This window comes from Belonocnema kinseyi, chromosome 9, assembly GCF_010883055.1.
Source record: "Belonocnema kinseyi isolate 2016_QV_RU_SX_M_011 chromosome 9, B_treatae_v1, whole genome shotgun sequence".
In the NCBI taxonomy this organism is placed as follows: Eukaryota; Metazoa; Arthropoda; class Insecta; order Hymenoptera; family Cynipidae; genus Belonocnema; species Belonocnema kinseyi.
Genome location: NC_046665.1, coordinates 111945463 through 111972285, shown reverse-complemented (window position 1 = coordinate 111972285; position 26823 = coordinate 111945463). Strand labels below are relative to the sequence as shown.

Genomic DNA, 26823 nt, shown 5'->3' with positions numbered 1-26823 from the left:
GATCGGGGGTTAAGGAAATTGGATTGTAGGGGTTTAAGCTCAATGATACGCACGTAACCGGGTTTGGGGGTAGAGGAAATCGGGTTATGGGCTCGAAAGTTAGCGGGCTTGGGGGTGAAATTTTTCATATTTGAATCCGCCATATCTCGGCTATGAAAAATCTTATCAAAAAGTTAGGCATCGGATTTTGAAGGTAAAGAGTAGTTCTTTACGATGCCATTGTCAGTTTGTGAAAAAAAAATTTTTCGCGATGTTACGGGGCCTCGAACACATCAAAATAACGGGTTTTTGACCCTTTTAGGTTAGAATATCTCGAAAACTGAGGGTGATGGAATTTTTCTGAGGTCAGATTCGGATTCAGCGCAGCAAAAACCTTCGGGTATAGTAGGTCTGGTCTCTGGTTCTGAGAATTGTTGGCCTGTGTTATCGACAAAAAAAATTGATTATCAGTTTAAAATAATAATATCCAACGAAACTGATGAATTTTCGACTAAAATAATGAATAATTAACTAGAATACTTGAATTTTTAACCCCAAATAGATTAATTTTCAATTAAAATGGTGAATATTTAACAATTAAAAATTAAAGATTTCAACAAAATAGTTAAGTTTCAACTAGAATAATTAAAATTTCAGTGAGAAAAATTAATTTCTAACCACATAAAAAACGAATTTTCATAAAAATATCTCCTTTTCTCAAGAAAAGAATATGAATTTTCAAATAAAATGCTGAATCTTTAACCAAAATATTAATTTTCAGCAAAAGAGGTTAATTTTAAGGTAAGTATTTTTTTATATTTTCATCCCAAACAAGATGAATTCTGAGCGAAAAATGTAGTAGTTGATATTTTAATTTTTAATAAATAAAAGTTGAATTTAAACAAAAAAGGCGTATTATGCAAGAGAAAAAATTTCGAACTAATTGAAAATTATAATTTATAATCTGTAAATTAAAAAAATATCCCTTGCAGAAATTTTGACCATAATTACACTTTAGAAATATTTATCTGATTTAAACAAATTTTTAAAGTTAAGTATTCTTTTCATATGTATATTCACAATTGACAATTAACAATATAAATTAATTTTCAACCACATAAATACTTGAATTATCAGGCAAAAATAATCGATTTTTAACAAAAAGTAAACTGGTTAAATTTTCAGTTAAAATATTAATTATGAAAAAAAAAATTTTCATCAAAATAGTTAAATATAGTGATATGAAGCTTTTTTCAAAAATGAAGGATCAATTTTATTTTGTATTGAAATTAAAAAAAAAGAAGCAGGCCTTTGAAAAATTCCCTGATATTCCCAGGTTTTTTCAGGTATATAAAAATAAGGTCTGATATAAAAATATAGTTTATTAAAAATATCTCTTCTATTTTCCTGAATCAATTTTTTACCTAAATAATAAAGAAGCTCGGAATTCGATCAAATTAAAAATTATTTTTTAATTTTTCTCCAAAATGATTGCTTATATAAATAAAGTCAAACAGCACAAAATTCATAATTTTTCTAGATCTACAACTTTTTTCACTACCATAAAAATTTAGATGCAAAATTTAAATAATGACCAAAAAAAAGTTAAAATAGACCCCGAAAGACAACTTTTTCATACGGTATCATTACGACTGAAAAAATGATTAAAATATATGACATAAAAAAATTGTAATTTCATTACCGCAAAAAAATGTTACACCCGAATAAAATTGATGTTTTTTTTTGAACTTAAAATAATGAATAAATTAATATTGCTCAGTTGCTTGTTCAAAATAAGTCACCAAAACCGCTAAAATATAAATTGTTATTTCTACTTACTTTTCCAATTATATAATTCAAATTGACAATTTTATTGCATCTTTGATACTAAAAATATTCAAAAATTATTAAACTAAATCTTAAAATTAGAACAAATATCGCACTCTACTAAATTTTTGAACATATTCTTACTTTTTACCTACATCGCTGAGCTGCGCAGTTTTAATTTTTAATGCAAATTTGAACACAATTGTTGAATTTTAGCTTCGGCTCATTAAATATAATTTTCTTTAATAATCTTTAAAAATTATGCAAATAATTCTTTTAATGCCTTTTTTTCGCAAACATATTTATTTTCTAAAAATGTTATTAATTTTTTGAAGATTATTAAAAAAAAATTATATGTAAAAATATTTTAATAAATAAAAAAAAGTGCTATCGGCTGATCGGAAATTTTTTTTCGCGGCGAAATTCAAATTACTAGTTTGAAAATAAAAATTGCATTAAAAATTGAAACAAACGAAGCAATTATTTTTGTTAAAATTTTAGCGATTAGCAGCTTCTTGTTGATTGCTAAAAGCGAAGCACAAAAATAAACTAACAAATACCCCTTGAAGAATTGATAACCATAATTATATTTTAGAAATATTCATATGAATTTTAAAAATTTTAAATTTTGAGTATTCTTTTTATATATTTACATTTTACATGGATATTGTGAAAATTATTTTTTCCATTTTACTAGTTTTATCATCACAATTCCTCCTAACTATGTTCACTTTTTACAGAGTATTATACTAATAACGCAAACCCCAAAACTTATTTTGGAAATTAAAGTTCTTCGAATTTTATAGAAAAACTTATTCAGTCTCTTTTATTCAATAAATAACATGTAAATCATTAAGTATGTAAATTTACCCCTAGAAACAGAAAAATGTAGAAATTTCGTATTTTTAAATGCAAAATTTAGTACCTACTGGTGTCTTATCTTTAAAAAAAGATGTCAATAAAAAATCTATATTGACAGCAAGAATAAAACAATAAGAACCAGGGTGGCCGTTTTAATCAATGAAAAAAATTTCCGGTTTTTTAAATTATTTTTGTCAATGAAATTAAAAAATTTAAAGTCAAGATTAAACGGAAGCTTTTAACACTTTTCAATTTGACAAAATGACATTAAATGCAGTTAAACTGCAAAATTTACCAATTTTAACTTTTTAAAATGATTTTTTTACTTTGAAAAATTAATTTTAAGAGAATATTTCAAAAGATTTTTAAAAATTGTAAAAAAAAGAAGCGGGAACATTTTAATTCAATTTTTTAAAATCAAAATTCGAATAATTTTCAAACATAGTTCGAAATTTTGAAAAAAAAAATATAAAAATAATTTAAAATATAAATAATTTTGTTTTAATTTTGACAAAATGTACATTTTTTAGCCTTTTGAGGGATTTTTAATGGTTTTAGGATGATAATTATTTTTTGAGATACCTGGAAAAATTTTTACTTTGGAAAAATAATTTTTTTGGCAGCAAAATTCAAGTCGAATCCTCGAAATTAGATTTTTACGAATATTTAAATGGATAGAAGTTCGAATATTCGACTTGATTTTTGGATCAATTTTTCTGACAGAAAATAAAGTAATGCTTATATAAAAAATGGTAATAATTTAAGGAAATCAAGCCAATTTTATGTACTTGTTTTCGTTATAATTATTTAATAATATTCTCTTTTTATTTATTTTTTTTTATTTTTCCAGGTATCTCAAGAAAATTTTTCTATCATTTTAAAATTCATAAGCTTCAAAATTATATTGAAAAATCCTTAAAAATCTACATTCTGTTTATTTAAATTTTTTTTTAATTTATCAAAATCTTTTAAATATTCTCTCGAAATTAATTTTTGAAAATAAACAATCATTTTCAGTTTTTCTAGGAATCTCGAGAAAATTTTTGTATTATATTAAAACCTTTCAAAATCTTAATTAAAAATACGGAATATTTTAAGTTTAAATTATTTTTAAATGTCTTTTAAACTTTTAAATATCTGCTAAATTATTTAAATTTTTTGTAACAAAAATCTGGATAGTTAAAAAAATGCCCTTAAAAGCTTCGAGATTATTTTTTTGACAATTTTAAAAAGTGTTCAAATTTTTAAAACTCATTTTTCAAAAATAATTTTTTATTTTCCTGAGAATCTTCGAACATTTTTTTATTATTTCAAACCCTTTCAAAATCTAAGGATAACATAAATTTTAATTTAATTTTTAATTTAATTTAAACATATAACATGAAAGCTTTTAACACTTTTTAATCGAATAAATTTACATTAAATTCACTTAAACTGCAAAATTTACAATTCTTAAATTTAAAAAATGACTTTTTTACTTTGAAAATTTCATTTTAAGAGAATATTTAAAAATATTTCATTGTTTTAAGATACTAGTTATTTGTTGCGAATCATGGAAAAAGTTTTATTTGGCAAAAATAATTTTTTGGTCAACAAAATGAAGCCGAAATTTAATTCGAATTTTTGAAATTCGATTTGTAAAAATTTGGGCTTTAGAAACAAATTTTTCCTATTAAAAAAAAATTTTTTTAACTAAAAAAAATGTATTTCCAAACTTTGTATGTATAAAATTTATCTATATTATTATAAATAGTTTATTAATCAATTACTCTAAATTTAATAATCGAATTATTATAAAAATTACCTTTGCCTCAGAATTTAAGGCAAATCTTTAAATTTCAAATTAATATTTAAATAATTAGACATTCGCAGATTCGACTTGACTTTTGGATCCATTTTTCTCAAAAAAAAAGAAGTCATTTTCGTTTAAAAAATGGTGATAATTTAAGGAAATCAAGCCGGTTTTATTTAGATTTTTTTCCAAATTATTTTATTTTCTTATTTTTCCAGGAATCTCAAGAAAATTTTTTTATTACTTTAAAATCCATAAGCTTCAACATTTTATTAAAAAAACTTCAAAAATCTATATTTTGTTAATAGTTTTTTTTTTCAAAAGTTCCCAATATGTTTTAAAATTATTCGAATTTTTCTTTAGAAAATTCTGCAAAGTTATAATCTGCCAGATTACCCTAGAAAAAGTTGAAAATCTCAAAAATCTACATTTTATTCAAATTTTTTGGAATCTTTAAAAATTAAAAATTATTTTTGACATGTTTCTTAAATTTGTAAATATCACATTTTTAAAAATATTCTTTAAAAATTAATTTTTTAAAATCAAAAATAATTTTTAATTTTCCTCAGAGTCTTAAGAACATTTTTTTTATTATCCAAAACACTTTCAAAATCTTTAAGCTTCCACATATTATTTAAAAATCTTCAAAAATCTACATTATGTTTTAAATTTTTTGAAATCTTTTTAAATTTCACATTGTTTTTGAAATATTTTCAAAACTTCTAATAAAATTAAAAAAATTTCCTTAATATCTTCCAGATTTTTTTTCTAAATAATTTTATAAATCTATTCAAATCTATTTCAATGTAAAAAATCCTTTTAAATTTTCCTAATAATCTCAAGAAAATTTTGTTCTATTATTTTAGAACATTTAAAAATCCTTAAAAAACTAAGTTTTCAAAAATTTACATTTGGTTTACAATTTTTTAAAATCTTGAAAAATTTTTTATTATTTTTGCCATCTTTTCAAAACTACACAACTTTAAAAATTATTCGAATTTTTCCTTAAAAAATTCTGGAAAATTAAAAAAAAATGCGTTAATATTTTCCAGATTCTTTTTTGACAACTTTAAACATCATTTTAATTTTTTCTTATATAATTCTCTTAAAATTAAAATTTTTAATTATTTTTGAAACCTTTTTAATGTTTCTAAATGGAGAAATATGCTCTTAAAATTAATTTTTCAAAATAAAAAGTCACTACAATTTTTCTAGGAATCTCAAGAAACATTTGTTTATCTCAAGACTTTTTAAAATTCTTCAAATTTTTCAGATTTTTTTGTAATTTTGTAAATCAGTTGGAATCGTTCACAATTCTTAAAAAGGTTCTAAATTTTTGGTTCGAAATCTACAAAAATCTACATTTTCTTTTAAAAAATTTGGAATCTTAAAATTCTCAAATTATATTAGAAATGTTTTTTAAACTTTTAAATATCTTCTAAATTTTTTCTAAGCTCAAAATCTTCCAGATTATTTTTGACAATTTTGGAAAATCTGCTGAATTTTTTAAATATAATTAATTTTTCAAAATCAAAAATAATTTTTAATTTTCCTAGGAATTTTAAGACCAATTTCTTCATTATCTCAAACCCTTTCAAAATTATTAAGCTTCAACACATTATTTTATTTTAAAATCTTCAAAAATCAACATTTTGTTTAAAATTTTTTGAATTGTTTAAAAATTTGAAAATATTTTTGAATTTTTTAAAAACTTCTAAATGTCTTAAAACTATTCGAATTTTTCCTTTAAAAAAATTCAGAAAAATTAAACAAATTGTCTTAAAATCTTTCAGAGTTTTGTTTACAATTTTGGAAATATGTACAAATCTTTTGAAATATACTTTTAAAATTAATTTTTCTTTATAAAAAATCCTTTTCAATTTTCCTAATAATTTCAAGAAAATATTTGATTTATCTTAAAACCTTCTAAAGTCCTTAAAAAACTTCAAAATCATCAGAAACTTTTATTTTGTTTGCAATTTCTTTTAATCTTAAAGAAAATTGAATTATTTTATATATTTTTTTCAAAATGTCTAAACCACTTTCAAAATATTCGAATTTTTAATAACAAAATTCTACAAAATTAAAGAGAAAATGCCTTAAAATTTGCCAAATCCTTTTTTGATATCTTTTTAAATATTCTCTTGTTATTTTTATTAATACAAATTTTTTTTGTTATCTTCAAAACTTTAAACATCCTTAAAAAGCTTTGAAATTTCTTTAAATCTAAATTTTTTTTTAAATTGTTTGAAATCTTTTAAAAGATTAAATTATTTTTGAAAACTTTTTAAAGTTTATAAATATTCAAATATCTTATCAAAATTAAATTTAAGAAATAAAAAATCAACTTTTGGAATATTTCACAATTCTTAAAAAGCTTCTAAATTTTTTGTTCGAAATCTGCATTTTGTTTTAAATTACTTTAAATCATTTTAAATTTTGGATTAATTTTTAAGTATTTAAAAACTTTGAAATATCTTTTAAACTTGCTCGAAATTTGTTAAAAAAGTGTGTACTCACAAAATGAACATTTTTTAAAGTATATTTTAAACATTTTTAATTTGTGATTTAAACTATTGAATTTTGATATATAAATGACAATTGGACATTTATTAATTTATAAAAAAAATGTCTAACCATTCAATTTCAAATTTTTTAGTTCTGAATATTTGATTTATAATCACTGGTCATAATTTAACAATCAAATATTACTAAATATTAAATAATTCTTCTTTTCCTAATTAAAAATCTTGAAATTGAATGGGTTGAAAATAAAATATTTTAGACTGAAAAAATATTTTAATACAATTTTTAATTTAATAAAAATGTGTAATGATAAATTTGAAGTTATTTTTAAATTAAAAATAGTTTATACAGTTTTAATTACACATCTACATTTGTTGAAATACTAAGGTTTTTGAATAGAAACAATTCAATTTATTCAAATTATTGTAATAAATAATTCATATTTACAGTTGATTAATTAAAATCATTTTTTACCCAAATTTTTAAATTCCAAAGGCTTTTAATTTTTAATTGTTTAAGTCTTAAAAACTTAATTTAAACATTTTTTAAATTAAAAAATGTCCGCTCAAAAATGTAGATAAAAAATGGAATTTTTGTTAAGAAAAACATTTTAGAATTACGCACCTTAAACTGAATGATATAAATGAAAAAGTTAATAACTGCAAGTAAACATTTACATTGAAATTTGTGAATAATTTCTCAAACAAAAAAAATCAAGATTATTTTTAATTTAATTCTGTAAAACTCCCAATTAAAAAAAAAAAAGACCAGCTCAGCGGCCACCCTGAAAAACGCAAATGACGAGAAAATTGTATAAATATTAAATATAATTCTGAAAACTTTTAAAACATTTTATAGACCAACAAAATTGATCCAGCCTAAAAAATCACATTTTGATTGTTCCTTACGAGGATGATCTATTTTTTTGGACAGGAACAATCAAAATGCGGCTTTAAAAAGACAAATCAACCTCTTCATCAACAAGTTTGTCGATTTAAGAGCTTCCTAATTCATCAAACTCTTCTAGACTCTCTATCGAATTTCTGGCTTCTTCTGAAACGCATCTTCTATTTTCACCTTCCATGCACTCTGAACTTTCCAAATTAATATTCTCAGATGTTAGGGTTGATTTAAAAAGACCTGGAAAAAATATATTAGGCTTTGAGTGCCCGGGTTTCAAAGTGAACAAATTCCAGAGAGAAACTCAAAAGTTCAAATAATAGAGAAATCAATTTATTTACAATAAACATAAATTACAACGGAGATACAAGCGATTGTAAGAATGATTGGGGAATAAAGTTACACTGACATTTTGTTCATAAATGGGTAAATAATATGTACAATAAATAAACGAAAACGATTTTTGTAAAAGGGAATGGAAATAGGTCTGAAAATTAACTATTACCTGAAGACTGTATTTCATAAATTCCTGTTTGCGGGTCTAAGGTTCCTTCATCATTGCAAATGAAAAGCGGTTCTTTTTCAACTGCCTTTTCTAAAGCTTTCGTAATGTCCGTATCTTCGTAAACGAAACTAAAACCACTTTTACAATTAGCATGGTAAGGACACGATTTTTTATTTGCATGGTAGCAGGGCTCGGACTCACTCCAGAGAACAAAAATAGTCGCACACAACTTTTTGAATACTCCAACGTTTATTTATTTATTTACTTTTCCTTGAATAACTAAATTAAATACTTGAATTTCCAATAGAATAGTTAAATTTTCAGCTGAGAAATGTGATGAACCTTTAATGAGTAGTTGAATTTTCAATTTAAAAACGTCCATATTCGGCCAAAAATGAAATAGTTTAATTTAATTTCATTTTAAATTTAAATAATTTTTCAAATATCAGAATTTTAATCTTCAGTGTGGCCGTTTTAATCGAAGAAATAAATTCCTGATTCGTAAACATTTTTCACGGTCAATGAAATTTAAAAAATGGAACACTAAAGCTAAAGTAAACTAGTAAAAGTTTCAACAAAAAAATTAATTTTTAACAAAAGAGTTTAAATTTGAACCATGTAATTTAATTTAAATTTAAAAAAAGATGTATTTTGCAAAAAAATGTAGTAGTTGATATTTCAACAAAAAAATGTTTTAATTTTTAGTAAAAAAAATAAAAACAGTTTCATTCAGTCAAAAAAGACTACTTTTCAACAATAATTGAGAAAAAATTGCAAACAAATTGTTGAAATTTCAAGCAAAAAGATCAATTTTCAACAAAAATAAAACAGTTAATTTTCAGTTTAAAAAATTGTTCAACTGTCCTGAATTTTAAACTAAAATCATGAATCTTCAACTAGAATAGATAAACTTTAAAACCAAAAGAATGAATTTCGACAAAACAGTATAACTTTGAACCAAGTTGTTTTATTTTCAAGCAAAAAGATGAGTTTTCAACTAAAATTATGAATATTTAATTATAATACTTGAATATTCATTTAAAAAAGATCAATTTTGCTAAATATTTAAATATTGAACTAAAATACAAAAAATCAAATTTCAACAAAAAATGAAATAGCTGAATCTTCAGATTTAAAAAATTCATTAATACATTTCCAGAAACAAGTAAATTTTCAGCTAGAATAGATGAATTTTTAAACCAAAAAGATTAATTTTAGCAAAACAATTAGACTTTCAACCAAGTAGTTTTCTTTCAAAAATTAAAAAAAAAATTAAAAGATTTTTAAATAAGAAGATTACTTTTCAAAGAAGAAGATTAATTTACTACCAAAAAAGACGAAATTTTAACAAAAAATAAAAATTTCAAACCGGAAAAGATAAATTTTCGTCCAAAAATTAATACTCAAATTTTCAGTAAAAACAAACAATTATCAACTAAAACTGATGAACTTTCAAACATAAAGATGAATTTTCAAGTTAGATTTAAAGTTTTGAAAAAAATTAATTTTTAATAAAATAGTTTAACTTTTAGCCATGTAATTTAATTTTAATTTCAAAAATATGTATTTTGAAAACAAATATAGTAGTTAATATTTGAACAAGAAAAAAACGTTTTACTTTTTAATAAGAAACAGTTGAATTCAGGCAAAAAAGATTATTTTTAAACACGAATTGAAAAAAAAATAAGAATAATTTTTAGCCAACAGAGAGAAAAAATTGCAAACAAATTGTTGAATTTTCAAGCAAAAAGATGAATATTCAATCAAGATTAATTTTCTACGAAAAAGGCTGAATTTTCTATTAAAAAGATTAATTTTCAACCAAAAATAACAGTTCAATTTTCATAGAAAAAAAATTAAATTTCCAGACAAAAAAATTGTCAACCAGTGATGATTTTTCAACTAAAATTGTGAATCTTCAACTAGAATAGATGAATTTCAAACCCAAAAAGGTGAATTTTAACAAAACAGTTTAACGTTCAACCAAGACGTTTTCATTTGAAGAGAAAGATATTTAAACAAAAAGATTCGTTTTCTACTAAAAAATACACTTTTCAACAAAATACATGAATGTTCAATAAAATATAGTTGAATTTCTAACTTAAAAAATCTAATTTTTAACCAAATAATTACATTTTAAACTAAAAAAGATCAATTTCCAAATAAACTGGTAAATTTTCAACTAAAATGATATGCCTTGAACTGGAATAGTAGAATTTTCAATTAAACAGGCGAATTTTCAACAAAATAGATAAATATTTATTCAAAAATTAATAATTAAATTTTCAGTAAAAATAAATACTTATCAACTAAAGTGAAGAATTTTCAACTAAAATAATGAATATTTAACTAGAATAATTAAATTTTTAACCAAAAAGATAAATTTTGAACGAAGAAGAATAATTAGTTCCAAAAAGACGAATATTTTAATTTAAAATCATAAAATATTCAATTCCCGGTTTTTCCTGGCTCGCGAACACTTTTCACGGTCAATGAAATTAAAGAAATGGAACACTAAAGCTAAAAAATTTTCCACTTGAGGTAATTAAAAACTGAGCTGCAAATGAAAGCAATCAAAGTGGAACTGTTAAATTTTGAACTTTTAAAATTGAAATTTAAAAGTTTTTAATTTAAAAAATGTTGTATTCAATTGCTCAATAATTTACGCGTCTAAAATTAAAGGTACTAACAATTTTCAATATAAAAAAATATAAATCCATGTTATCATTTTCAATGCTCTAAATTAAAAAATCAATAAATGAACTTCAAAATTTTCAAAATAATATAATTTTAAAGAATTTTAAGCTAGAAACATTAAATATTGAAAAATTAAACATTTTTAACTAAATACTTCTTGAATTCGAAATTTAATTATTTTCTTTTTAAATAGTTTAAACATCACTGGAAATATTCAAAATTTTATTTCAAAATCTTGAGAAATCTAGAAGTTGTTTTAAATTTGTTTTAAATTTAAAATTATTTTAGACATTTATTCAGAACTTCTAAATATCTGTAAAAATTAATTGAACCTTTATTATTTGTAGGCGAAATTTGAGTAATTTTAAGAGATATGTAGAAGTTTTGAAAAGATTAAAACTTAATGTAAAACTTGAAATGAAAGCCTAATATAAAAAAAATGTAGATTTTCGCAGATTTTAAACAAAATAATTAGATTCTTTTCAAGAATTTTTAAAGACTTCAAAAGAATAAAAACATTTTCTAAAGATCCATAGGAAAATTAAAAGTAATTTTTCATTTTGAAAAATTATTTTAAGAGTATATTTAAAAAATTTTTCAAAAAATATTCTAGAAGATTTTAAGAAAACTTTCTAAAATTTGTATGATAATTTTTTATCTTTTTTAAACTCCTAAATATCTCTTAAAATTACTCAAATTTTTTCTACAAATTTTCATTCCTTAAACATTCCTTGAATAAAAATTCAAATATTGGTAAATATTCAATAATTAATCTTTTTTTTTAATTAAAAATTTCAAACGTAAGCTAAATAATAGCATAATTGAAAAATATAAAAATTCAACTAATTATTTAAAAACTGTTGACATCGAAAGAAGACAGATTTTTCTTTTACAAATTTGTAAAATTCCTGGCAAAAAAAATGCACTGTCATTTCCCGGTTTAAAAAAATTCCCGGTTTCTCGGTCCATTTTTTGGCCAAAAATAAAATAGTTCAGTTTAATTTAATTTTAAATTTAAATAATTTAACACATAACAGAATTGCAATCATGCAATACTCTAAACATAGAATCTTTTATAAACGAAATAAAACGGTGTTTCAAAACTTAATAAAAAAGTATTTCAAAAATTTAAAAAGTCCATTTTCATTCAAAAATGAAACAGATCAATTTTTAGTTTAAAACTTATTTTTGTAACAGAAGATATATCATTCTAACAAATATCAGAACTTTAATCTTGTAATACTTTTAAGATAGAATATTATATAAACAAAATAAAACAGTATTTCAGATACAAATTAAAAATGCAAACATTTATTTTAAACAAAAAAGTGTCTTCTATCAAAAATGACTTTTTAACAAAATACTTGAATTTTCAACAAAATAATTAAATTTTTAACATAATAGTTAAGTTTTCAACCTAAAAAGATAAATTCCAACAAAAAAATGTCACAGTTTATACTTCAATGAAAAAAGATAAAGCTTGATCGAAAGAAAGAAATTTTAAACAAAGACGAATTTTTAACAAATAAAGATTTTTCACTCAAGAAAGAAAAAAGTTTATCTAAATTTTTGAACCTTCAAGCTAAAAGACGAATTTTCCCTACAAAAATCTAATTTTCAAACCAAAATATGACTTCAGCAAAAAATTAATTTTCCACAAAATTGATTAATTTTTAACCAACAAAAATGAAAATTCAAGCCCAGAAAATTTACTTTTTCACCAAAAAAGGAGAATTTTCAACTAAAAATGATCAATATTCAAAAAATGGAAAGGTTACATTTTCAGTTATAAAATTAATTTTAAACCAAAACAAGGCTTTTCCACTAAACAGTTAAATTTCCACCCAAAGACAAATTAAAAAAAAATCACAAAAATAAATTTTTAACAATATGTATTTTAAATTATCAATTAAAAAACATTATTTTTTAACAAAATAGTTAAAGTTTCAACCAAAGAAGGGAATTTTTAACTAAAAATATAAATCTTCAATAACAAAAAAATGATTTCTTAACAAAGTGATTCAACCAAATTTTTCAAAGAAAATAGTTGAATACTCAAGCCAAGAAGAATAATTTGTAATCAAAAAGTTGCAGTTTCACAAATAAAATGAAATGTCTTCTAAACCAATGAATTTTTAAATCAAAAAGATAAATTAAAAAAAAATTCAAATTTTCTGATGAAAAAGATTTTAGTGGACTTTTGACGAACAGAATGTGAGATAAAAAATAAAAACATTTTCACGAAAAAAATTTAATTTTCAATCAAAGATGAATTGTTTTCATACAAAAAGGATGACTTGTTCAAACTATGACTTGTTTAACAATATGTAAGTTTCTATGAAGGAAAATTGATTTTTTAATACAAAAAGACGAATTTTTTCAACCAGAAAGGATTAGTTTTTAACAAAATAGTTGAATTCTCTACCAAATAGTTGCATTTTTATTCTAGAAAGATGAAATTTGTACTTAAGTACAGCAGCATTTTCAACCAAAAAGTATAACTGTTCAAAAAAATTGTTGAATTTCTAAGAAAATAGTTTGCATTTTTATCCAAAAAAATATATAATTTCTACTAAAGCAGGTAAATTTTAAAATAAAAAAGACAAACTTTCAAAAACGAGGTTGAATTTTCAACCGGACAGTTTTTTTTTCAAGAAAGATTTCTTTTTTAAGAAAGATAAATTTCTTCTAAAACAGATTAATTAAAAAAAAAACTTTGAAAAATGGTTAAATTTTCATACAAAGAAGATTTCAGTTCAGTCTCTAACATCAAATTAAGAATTGTAAACAATAAGTTCATTTTATGCTGAATAATCGAATTTTAAACCAAAACTTATGAAATTTTAAGAAGATTTTTAAATTTTCAACCAAAAATTAGCATTTTTGTTCAAGAAAAATAAAAATTCTACTAAAACAGGTGAACTTTCAAATGAAAAAGATAAATTGAAAAAAGTTGAATTTTCATCCGAAAAGATTCAATAGACTTTTTAACACAAAAATACGAATTTCCAACAAAAAGTAAATAATGTAAAAAATATTTTTAATCCAAGAAAGATGAAATTTGTACTAAAACAGATAAATTTTTAAGAAAATATGATACTTTTTTTAATTTTGAAAATTCATTAATTTATTAATTCCATTCATTTTTCAACACCAAAATACGAATTTTAAAACAAAAGCAACTATGATTTAAGAATCAAAATATTATGACTGATGTCATTTTAAATAAAAAGCATTATTTTGTTCTAAAAAATGCTAACATTGACAAAAAAAAACATGAATTTTAACCATGTTTTTTGCAATTGTATTTTTTCTGATAGTCTTGCCAATTTTTGAAAAATATTGCATTTTGATAAATGACGGCTTATTTTCCGGGAAAACATTCTCTACAACTCTACTGTTTCCAATTTTAAAAGTAAATTTTTCTATGACTAAAATCATTATTATTTTGTCAAAAAAAATTAAAATTGTACTAAAACAGATGAATTTTTAAATCGAAAAGACAAATTTTTAAGAATAATAGTTTTATTTAGAAACAAAATTATTTTTATCCAAACAAGATTTCAGTTGACTTTTCAACAATAAAATATAAATTTTAAACAAAAGTTTAATGTTCTACGAAAAGAGTTGAATTTTTAAACCAAAGAAGACGCATTTTTAACAAAAAATTTTAATTTGCAACCAAATAGGTAATCTTTTTCAGAAAGTCGTTAAATTTTTAACAAAATAATAAAATTAATCTTTTTGGCTTACAAATTTATGTTTTTAGTTGAAAATTTAACTTTTTGGTTGAGAATTCTTGAATTTGCTTAAAGATTCGTTTTTTTTCGGTAGAAAATGAAACTTTTTGTTTAAAAATTCATCTTTTTTTGTTGAAAATTCATCAATCTTTAACCAGAATTATTGACTTTTGACAAAAAAGATTAATTTTCAACTAAAATGATAAAATATTCAACTGGAATAATAGTTAAATTTTGAGTTTAAAAAAATTGTCAAACAGAAAAAAAATCCAAATAAAAAACAAGTTTTTATCCAAACAGCTCATTTTTCAACCAAAGAAATTACTTTTTTTATTAAAACGATGAACCTTCAACAAAAAAAAAAATATATTTTTTTAAAAATAAATGAGTTTAACTTCCAGCCAATTAATTTTATTTCTAACCTAAAATATGAGTTTCCAACTAAAATCATGAATATTTAACTATAATACTTAAATTTTTAACTGAAAAGAAGAGTTTTTAAACACGGTGATTTACCTTCAAAGAAAAACATAATTTTCTACAAAAAAATTGATTTTTTAAATGAAATAAGTTTGAGCCAGAAAAAGTCAATTTGGATTCAAAAATGAAAGTTAAATTTTCGGTTAAGGAAATTAATTTTGAACCAAATCGATAAATATTTAAATGGAATAATTGAATTTCATGCTTAAAAAAATAATTTTTAACCATATAGAATAATTTTCTACCAGAAAGGCCAGTTTTTCACAAAATGGATAGATTTTCGAAACACTAGTTTAATTTCTAAATAAAAAATATCACTTTTCAACCAAATAGTTGAAGTCTCATCCAAAAAAGATACATTTTCAAACAAAAATAGAATGACTAATTTTCCTGTTAATAATCTCATTCTTAACATATAAACAAAAAAACAGACATTCAGCAAAATAGTTCAATTTTCTATAGGAAATAATTGATTTTCAACAAATTAGTTATATTATCAACCAAAGATGGATTTTCAAATAAAATTATGAATTCAAAAATTCCCTGTTCCAAGTGAAATTATATTTCTTTACCGAAAACCCCTCTTCTGAAATAAAAACACTTGCATTTTCAAAAAAAACGATGAATTCCCAATGAAAAATTAAATAACTGATATTAAAAAAAAACACACACACACACATTTTGCAAGAAACTAAAGAAAATTTCAACCAGAGAGTTAAAATTTTAAGAAAATAATTAAATTTTCAACCAAATAATTGAATTTTTAACTAAACAGAAGATGAATTCTTCCCCAAAACGACGAATTTTTATAAAAAAAATTAATTTTCTACCAAAAAAGACCAATTTTTAATAAAATACACACATTTCCAAATAAATAGTTGAATTTTCAACTAAAAAAAAACGATACATTTTTAGAAAAAAAAATGTCAACCATACAGTTGCATTAACAACCAGAGATGAATTCTTAATTAAAATTATGAATCTTCAATAAACAAATAAAATCATTTTTAATAACGCAGTTGAATTTTCAATCCAGAATTCAAATTTTCTGATAAAAAGAAACGAATTTTTGAAAAATAAAGATTTTTCAGTCAAGACAGAAAATAAAGACAAATTTTTAACGAACAAACATCAATTTAAAAAAATGGCAGTTAGATGTTCAGTTAAAAAAAATTATTTTCAACTAAGAAAAAATTAATTTAAAAAAATACTAGAATACTTGAATTTTTAACCAAAAAGATGAATTTAAAAGCAAGAAGATGAACTTCTACCAAAAAGACGAATTTTCAACTAAAAAAAATAAATTAATTGGAATATTTACACTTTCAGTTTAAAAAAAGGTAATTTTCAGCAATTAATTTTTTTAAAATAGTTATATGAATGTTTAACTGGAATAGTAGAATTCTAAACATTTTTCCATATAAAGTAATAAACAATACACAACAAATTAAAAGCATTCAAAGTGGAAAACTTGAATTCCAAACTTTTAAAATTGAAATTCAAAAGTTTTTCAATTCATAAATTGTATATTCAAATTCTTAAAAATGTACACGTACAAAATAGAAGGTACTAACACTTTTAAATTAAACAATGTTTAATAATGAAAATATACAAAAATCCATCAATGAACTTGAAAATTTTCGAAATTATATTATTTTAAGTAATTTTAAGCTAGACATCATTTAAAAGTTTTAAAATTCTATTTTAAATCTTGAAAAATCTAGAAGTGGTTTTAAATTTTTTCAAATTCAAAATCATTTTTGAATTTTTTGTCAGAACTTTTAAATATATTTCAAAATGAATTGAATTGTTTCCATATCTTTTAGAAAATCCTGCAAATTGAAAAAAAATTATCTTTTCAAAAATTTTACATATCTCTTAAAATAACTCAAATTTTTTCTACAAATAATAAGTGTTCAATTGTTATTTATGCGTCAACATTTAACAATTTCACTTATAAATTAAACACTTTTTAAATATATATGTCAAACCAAGAAAGAAGTTAACTTTGTATAAAAAAAAATTGAATTCGATCAAAAAATGCAAAATTTCAACAACAAACATTGAATTCTCAACCAAAGAATATCAATTTTTAACTAAACAGTTGCATTTACATCCAAAAAGATTAACGTTCTACGATAAAACAGATGAGTTTTTGAACTAAAAAGACGAAATTTCAAAGAAATAGTTGAACTTTCAACCAAAAGTTAATTTTCTACCAAGATAATTGAATTTAAAACCAAAAAAAGGAATTTTTCAAAAAATAATTGTATCATACAAAAAGATTAACTTTTTACTAAAACAGATGAGTTTTTGAACTAAAATGACGAATTTTCAACCAAAAGTTAATTTTCTACCAAGATAATTGAATTTAAAACCAAAAAGAGGAATTTTTCAAAAAAAATAATTGAATCATCAATAAAAGAAGGTTAACTTTTAACTAAACAATTCCACTTTCATTCAAAAAAGATTATATTTCTACTAAAACAGATTAATTTTTAAAATAAAAAGACAAACTTTTAAGTAAATAGTTGAACTTTCAACCAAAAGTTAATTTTCTACCAAAATAGTTGAATTCAAAACCAAAAAGAGGAATTTTTCGAAGAAATAATTGAATCATCAATAAAAGAAGATTAATTTTTAACTAAACAGTTTCAATTTCATTCAAAAAAACATTAAATTTCTGCTAAAACAGATGAATTTTTAAACTAAAAAGACGAATTTCCAAAAAAAATTTTGAACTTTCAACCAAAAATTATGATCCCTGTTTTTTTCCTGATCTCCATATTTTCCCTGACTTGCGGTCAATTGCCATTTGCAGCAATAAAATATAAACTACAAATCAAAGCACTAAAAATGGAACTCTTGAATTTTAAATTATTTAAAATTGAAATTTAAAACTGTTATATTCAATTGCTCAATAATTTACACGTAAAAGATGGAAAATACTAACACATTTTAACTGTAAAATTTGTAATCAAATGTAGATAAACTGCAAAAATTAGAACTTTTACAAATTAATGGGTTCAAAGATTCAGATTCAATTCTAAAAATATAAATCCACATTATATTATTTGAAACAATTTTAAGGTAAAAACGTTAAAAATTGACAAATTAATTTTGTTTTAAACTGAACACTTCTCCAATTAGAAGTTAAATTATTTTAATCTCAAGTAGTTTAAATATCCTTGAAAAGCTTCAAAATTTTATTTCAAAATCTTTAAAAATCTACCAGTTGTTTTAAATTTATTCAACTTTAAAATTATTTTTGAAATTTGATTCGAACTTTTAAATATCTTTTGAAATTAATAGAATTTTTAGTAAATCCTGCAAATTTAAAAAAATTTACTTAAAATCTGCCATATTCATTTTTAATAATTTTGGAAATCTTTTAAAATATTTTTGAATATTCTTTTAATATAATATTCCAAAGTGAAAAATTATTTTCAGTAGTCTAAATTAAAGAATCAAGCAATGAACTTTAAAAATGTTCAAAATTATATTATTTTAAGTAATTTTAAGCTAGACACATTAAAATTGAAAAATAATTTTTTTATCTTAACAGTTCTTAAATTAATTTTATTTTAAATAGTCCAGGCATCCTTGAAAAGAATACAAATTTTATTTCAAAATCTTGAGAAATCTAGAAGTGACTTTAAATTTTTGGAAATTCAAAATCATTTTTGAATTTTTTTTCGGAACTTTTAAATATATTTCAAAATGAATTGAATTTTTTCTATAACTTTTAAAAAATCGTGCAAATTAAAAAAACTGAATTTTAATTTATAAACAATAATATAACACCTGTTATTTGTAAAAAATTAAATTTAGAACTTGAGATAATTTGAAACACTTACAGCCGAATTGAAAATAAAATTTAAATTTTTGCAGATTTCAAACAAAAAATTTAGAATTTTTTAAGAATTGTGAAAGGCTTCCAAAGAATAAAAATTTTTCTTAAGATTCTTAGGAAAATTGAAAATCATTTTTAACTTTAAAAAATTATTGTAACAGAAAGTTTAAGAAGATTTTAAGAGATTAAAAAAATTATCAAACATGGAAGATTTGAGGGATTTTCTTTTAATTTGCAGGATTTTCAAAAATTGTAGGAAAATTTGTTCTACAAATAATAAGTGTTTAATTATTATTTCTACATAAAAATTCAACAAATTCGTTTACAAATATAAAAATTTTTTAAATAGAACAATTAAAATTGTAACGCCAAAAGATTAAAAGTTCATAGAAAATCTATAGATTCATAGCTTTCTATGTAAAACAATTCAGTTTCAAATTGTTTTCTTTTCAATATTTGGTTTCAATTTACTCTTCTTAAATTAACAGTGAAATTTTGTTAAATATTGAATACTTATTCTTTTTCTACATTAAGAAATTTCAAATTAAACGGGATAAAAATTAAATAATTTAGACTCACAATATTTTACATTTAATAACAACCTTTAATTATGACTATATTATTATGGATTTATTTTTAAGTTGAAAATAGTAAAACGCACGTTTACATTTTTTAATGGCTAAAAAAAATAATATGAATAATATATTAATAAATTTATTTATTAAATTTAATTTAAAAAATAATATAAAGGAATAGCTGAAACTCTGAATTAAAAATATATTATTGATCAATCATGAAAATTTTTATTTAAAAATAAAATTATCGGAATAAATGATATATTAATTTCAATTCTTATCAAGACTTTCGGATTGGAACTATTACAATCTGGAAATTCTCAAATTTTGAACGAATTTAGAATTATTTGGTCAAATCAATTATTGTTCAGATTTCTATTCAGAGTACAACAATTATTTATTTATTTATATTTACAGTTAATGAAATAAAACTGTTTTTAATAAAAAAAATTCAAATTCAAATCCTTTTAATTTTTAAGTGTTTAAGTCAAAAATTGCAAAAAAATCTAAATATTATAAAGTAAAAGACGAATTTTTGACTAAAAAATAATATTTTTTAGACCAAAAATCAAATAGTTAAATTTTTAGATTACAAAAATAAAGTTAAACCAAAGAGATGAATTTTCAATTAAAATTATGATAAATTCAATTGGAATAGTTACATTTTCACTTTAAAAATCTAATTTAAAAAAAATAATAATTTTCCAAAAGTAGTTACGTTTTCCAAATGATGAATTTTCAACCAAGAAGATAAATCTATACCATAAAACACGAAGCTTTTAATTGAACAAAATTTGAACCAACAATTGAGTAGTTAAATTCGTTCAATTTTTAGTTAAAACTATTAATGCTCATCCCAATTAACCAAAGAAATGAATTCTTTATTAAAATAAATGAAATGAATTTTCAAGAAAAACAAAACGAATTTTCAAACAAAAATATTTACATTTTCCGACAAAAATATAAATTCTCAACTAAAATTATCAATCTTTAACTAGAATAATTGAATTACCCACCAAAAAAGAATGTCAACCATGATGAAACCAAAAAAGCCGAATTTCCAACTAAAAAATAATCTTCTGGCCAAAAATCGAATCGCTAAATTTTTCTTTAACGTAATTAATGTTCAACCAAAGAGACCAAATTTTCGACTAAAATGATGAAATATTCGACTGACATAGTAAAATTTTTATGTAAAAACTTTATTTCAAACCAGAAAAAAAAAGAATTGCCAACCAAATAGTTAAATACAGTTATATAAAGACATTTTTCCAAATTCTATAATTATTGTTATTCAATTTTATATTGCAATTAAAAAAAAATAATAATAAGCAAGCTCTCGAAAAAATTCTCTGACTTGCTAAAAAGTTTCCTAAATATTCCCGGTCATTATTGGCTTATATCTTTTTTAATAATCGCATCGCTAATTTAAAAAAAGTGTTAAATAGTGCCAAAAGTGGCGTGAGTCGGAGGCCTGCAGTAGATACTTATTAAAAAAAAAACCTACCTTTCTTCGTTTTCATTTGAAACACGGCTGGCTGAACTATCATTTAACTGGGAATCTTTTTCGATTATACTCGGTCCGTTATTTCTCTGATCCTTTATTGTAAAATTGAGAGTCGGATTCCCTGTGGCGGTTTTCGCTTCTGTATCGAAAGTTTCGAAACTCTGAGAAAAGACCTTACTCTTTTCAATAACCTCTGGCCGAATATCCAAAAGGATCATATTTCCAGACTGCAACAGATTTACCAGAAATGTTGCCATTTTTTTTTTTTTTTTTTTTTCAAATTGACAAAAAAATATAAGAAATTTTCAAAAGTAATGCCTTTACCTTGTTCGGTTTTAAACAATCAGGATCACTATGATCCCCATTATTGGGAGGTAGTCGGGGAACAGGTGTCACAGAACTTTGATTGGGTTGATTCGCAAAGCGAAAGTTGTTACCAATCACTTTCCCTATCACCTCCTAAACAATTATTACTTTAAATAATATATAATTTTTCCAATATTTAACATTTATACTGATCAGGGTGATTGAAAAAAAATAAAAATATTGAACACTAAAGCTAAAAAAATTTCCATTTGAGCAATAAAATCTTTTTAATTAAAAAATGTATTCAAGAATTTTTAACTTTTATAAATTATATAGTTCAAAGATTTAGTTTCAAATATATAAATCCACGTTATCATTTTCAATGCTCTTAATTAAAAATATCAAGCCAAGAACTTAAAATTGTTTAAATTATATTATTTTAAGGAATTTTATGCTAGAAACATTAAAAATTGAGAAATTTAATTTTTTTAAATGAACACTTCTTAAATTACAATTTCAATTATTTCCATTCTAAATAGTTTAAACATCCTTGAAAAGCTTCAAAATTGTATATTTAGAAATATAGAAGTTGTTTTGAATTTGTTCAAATTTAAAATTATTTTTGAAATTTTTTCAGAACTTCTAAATATTTTTTTAAATGAATTGAATTTTTCCTACAATTTTGAGAAAACCCTGCAAATTATTTTAAATTTCTATAAAATTTAGATGTGTAAATAACAATTAAACATTTGTTATATGTAGAAGAAATTTAAGTAATTTTAAAAGATATTTAAAAGTTTTGAAAATATTAAAAATTAATTAAAAATTTGAAATGATAGCTTGATTTTAAAAAAATTTATATTTTGCCAGATTTCAAGCCAAAAACTTAAAAGCTTTTAAGAATTGTGAAAGGCTTCAAAAAAATAGAAACATTTTCTTCATATTCCTGAGAAAATTTAAAATAATTTTTCATTTTGAAAAATTATTTTAAGAGAATATTTAAAAAGGTTTTAAAAGATGGAGAAAATGGTAAAAAAAGAATCTGGCAGATTTTAATGAAATTTTTTTAATTTAGCATGATAATTTTGAATCTTTTCAAAACTCTTAAATATCTCTTAAGATTACTCAAATTTTGTCTTCAAATAATAATAGTTAAATTGTTCTTTATACATCAAAACTAAAAAATTTGACTTAAAAATTAAACAATTTTCAAATACAACAATTAAAATTTAAATGCTTAAAAGAAAGGTTTTAGATTGTTTACTTTTAAATATTTGGTTTCAATTTACTCGTCTTAAACAAACAGTCAAATATTGCTAAATATTCAATAATTATTCTTTTTTTTAAATCGAAAATTTCTGATTGAATAGGTCAAAAATTGAATATTTTAGACTGAAACAATATTTTTAATTTAATACAAGCCTTTGATTACGAATATATTATTATGAAGTTATTTTTAAATTGAAAATAGTTTATAAAGTTTTAATCAGATTTTCACATTTTTTAACGACTACGACTTTCAAATTTAAATAAACGGTTTCAATTTGAAAGTTGTAGTCGTTAAAAAAATGTACCTTTTTAGTCAAAAAATTTTTCAAAAAGAAAAAAATTCAATAAATTTCAAGCTGCCTTATAAAATAAATATTCATAAATGGCAGTCTATAAACCAGGTTACCAATTCCGAGCTGTTTTTTATCCATTTAAAAAAAAGATATATTTCACTAAGATTTTGAGTCAAAATATATTGACATTTTTAAGCCAAAAAATCGATTTTTTAAAAGAAAACTGAATATGCGACCAAAGGTAAATTTCCAAGCGAAATATTTAAATTTTAAACGAAATAATTGATATTTTTAACGATATAGTAATATAGTAACCTAGAGGAATATATTTTGCACCAAAAGACAAATTTTGAATTAAATAGTTGAGTTTTAAACTACAAAAGATACATTTTCAACCAAAAATAAATTAGTTAAATTTTCTATTCAAAAAATTACTTTTCAATAACAAAAAAACTTATTTTAAATCAGTTGAATTTGACGAAAAAATATGAATTTTGTTTAAAAATAGTTGAATCCTAAACCAAATGGATGAATTTCAACAAAGAAGATTAATTTATAATTGAATAGTTCCCTTTTCAACCAAAAAGATGAATTTTCTATTAAGAAGATTAATGTTTTACAAAAAAAGACAAATTTCCAACAAAGTTGTTGAACTTTGATGCAAAAAAAAACTAATTATCTTCAAAAGAGTTGTAGTTTTAACACAAACATTCACGAATTTTCAACGGAACAGTCCATTTTTAACTAAATAGTTTTATTTTCAAGCCGAAAAGATGAATTTGTTAGAAAGCAGTTAAATTTTCCATCTGAAAATATGAACATTTAACAAAATAGTTGAATACTCAACCGAAAAAGATTAATTATCAACAAGACAACTTTAAATTTGTAACAAAAAATTAGGAATTTTCCACTAAACAGATTAATTTTCTACAAAAATTTTCATTTTCAAAACGGAAAAGATCAATTTTCACATAAAAACATTGATTTTCAACCAAAAATGAAATAGTTATACTTTCAGTTAAAAAAATTAATTTTCAACAATAAAAAAATTAATTTTCAACAGAATAGTAAAATTTTCAACCAAAGATGAGATTTAAACTAAAATGATGAAGCTTAAAAAATAATTTCCAACATAATGGTACAATTTTCCACATAAGATGAACTTTCAAAAAAAAATCTTGAAAAAATAAAAGTCCAACTAAAAATATAAATTTACAACCAAACATGAAATTATATTTTCAGTTAAAAAAACGAATTTCCAAAAAATATTTTTAAATTCTCAACCAAAAAAAGATTAATTTTTTATCGAAAAGTTACATTTTCAACCAAAAATAATGAACTTTCGACCAAAAAGATTAATTTTTTACAAAAAAAAAAACAACATTTTTTCAACATAATATATGAATTTTCAAAAAAGAGTTGAATGTTCAACCAACTAATTGAATTTTTAACCAAAAATTAAATTCTTTAAAGAAAAAAGTTAATTTTATAGCAAAAAATACCAATTTTTCAACATAATACATGAATTTTCAACCCAATAATTGAATTTTTATCTAGAAAAAATAAATGTCGAATTAAAAATATCAATTTACAACCGAAAATGTAATTAAATTTTCAGTATAAAAAAAACCGAATTTTACACAAAATACTTGAATTCTCAACCAAATAGGAGTAATTTTTGTTATGAGACTTTTTTCAACAAAAATGATCAATTTTCAACCAAAAAGATTAATTTTTTGTCTACAAAAAAGACGGGTTTTCAACATAATACATGAATTTTCAACATAACAGTTACAGTTTTAACCAAAAATAATGAATTTTCCAACAAAAATATAATTTTCTACCTAAAAAGACAGATTTTCAACATAATACATAAATTTTCAACTAAATTGTTCAATTTTTAGCTAGACAATATCAATTTTCAGATAAAAAATATAGATTTTCAACTAAAAACGAAATAAGACGCATTCTCAACAAAAAAAAAACAAATAAATTTTGAACAGAATAGTAAACTTTTCCTCCAGAGATGAACTTTCAACTAAAATGATGAATTTTGAACCAAGAGAAATGAATTTTCAACAAAAGAGATAAATATTTAACCAAATAGTTGAATTTTTAACGAAAAAGATGAGTTTTTAAACAAAAAGATGAATTTTCTAAATAAAAAAGACCAATTTTCAACATCTTTCAACATGAATTGACAATCCAGTAGTTAAACCTTTTACTAGAAAGAATAAAATTATTCCAATTAAAAATATCAATTTTCAACCAAAAATGTTTCTCGCAAATGAAAACATTCTCAGTTAAAAAATTATTATTTTTAAATGGAACGAATTTTCAACAAAATAGTTAAATTACCAACCAATGTGATTAATCTGTAACAACAATAATGACTTTGTAACAAAGTAGTTCAACTTTCAATCAAATAGTAGTTGAATTTCCAACGAAAAAAAGGGTCTTTTTATCCAACAAGATTAATTTTGTAGCAAAAAAGACAAATTTTCAACATATTATATGAATTTTCAATCCAGTATTTAAGCTTTTTACTAGAAAGAATCGATTTTCAATTAAAAATATCAATTGACAACCAAAAATCTAATTATATTTTCAATAAAAAAAAAATTGAACAAAAAATAAGACGAATGTTCAACATAATATTAAAAACTCCAACCTGAATGATGAATTTTTAATAAAGTAGTTCGCCCTTTTACCAAATAGTTGCACTTCTACCAAAAAGATAATTTTTTAAACCAAAAGATTAAATTTCTATCAAAAAAGATAAATTTTCAACATATATGAGTGATCAATCCAGTATTTAAGCTTTTTTACTAAAAAGAATCGATTTTCAATCGAAAATATCAATTTACAACCAAAAATGTAATTACATTTTCAATAAAAAAAAAAAAGTCAACAAAAAATAAAACGAATGTTCAACAAAATATAAAAAATTTCAATTAAGATGATGAATTTTTAACAAAGTAGTTCAACTTTTAAACTAGTAGTTAAATTTTCAACCAAAAAGATGATTTTTTAAACAAAAAGATTAATTTTCTAACAAAAAAGACAAATTTTCAATATTATATATGAATTTTCAATCAATTATTTAGACTTTTAACTAGAAAGAATCAATTTCCAATTATAAATATTAATTTACAATCAAAAATGTAATTAAATTTTCGGTTAAAAAAACCAATTGCCAACACAAAATGAAATGAATGTTCAACAAAATAATTAAATTCCCAATGAAAGTGATGAATCTTTAACGACAATAATGAATTTTTAAGAAAATAGTTCGACTTTCATCACAGTAGTTGAATTTTCAATGAAAAAATGATAAAAAAAAAAAACAATTAATTTTCCAGCAAATAAGACAAATTTTTAATATTATATATATATATATATATGAATATATATGAATTTTAAAAAAAAGAATTTTAAACAAAACAGTTGAATCCTCAATCAAAAAAGGATTAATTTTTTATCAAACAGTTACATTTTTAATCAAAAATCATGAATTTTCAACCAAAAAGTTTAATTTTTTAACAAAGAAAAAAAAACAAAAAAAAAAACAACAAACGATTTTTAAATATAATACATGAATTAAGAAAAAATTATATTTTTAAACAAAAATGATGAAGTTTCCACAAAAAATATCATTTCATACCAAAAAAGAGGGGGTTTCTACATAACACATGAATTTTTAACAACAGTTG

At 21.5% G+C, this 26823-nt stretch overlaps 1 protein-coding gene across 2 annotated transcripts in view; it reads right to left on the bottom strand.

Annotated features, from left to right (window-relative positions):
- Nucleotides 1-7790: 7790 nt before the first annotated feature.
- Nucleotides 7791-26823, bottom strand: part of LOC117180768 (BRCA2-interacting transcriptional repressor EMSY) — a 61605-nt gene continuing 42572 nt past the window's right edge. Inside the window, exons 10-13 of one of the 2 annotated variants that reach the window (XM_033373266.1) lie at nt 21567-21701; nt 21243-21469; nt 8391-8527; nt 7791-8125 (exon numbers count right to left, since the gene is read on the bottom strand). In XM_033373266.1, the coding sequence (XP_033229157.1) occupies nt 7980-8125; nt 8391-8527; nt 21243-21469; nt 21567-21701 (645 nt within the window). In that variant the 3' untranslated portion in view covers nt 7791-7979. The remainder of the gene's footprint in view (nt 8126-8390; nt 8528-21242; nt 21470-21566; nt 21702-26823) is intronic. The other variant, XM_033373267.1, reaches the window with a different exon arrangement.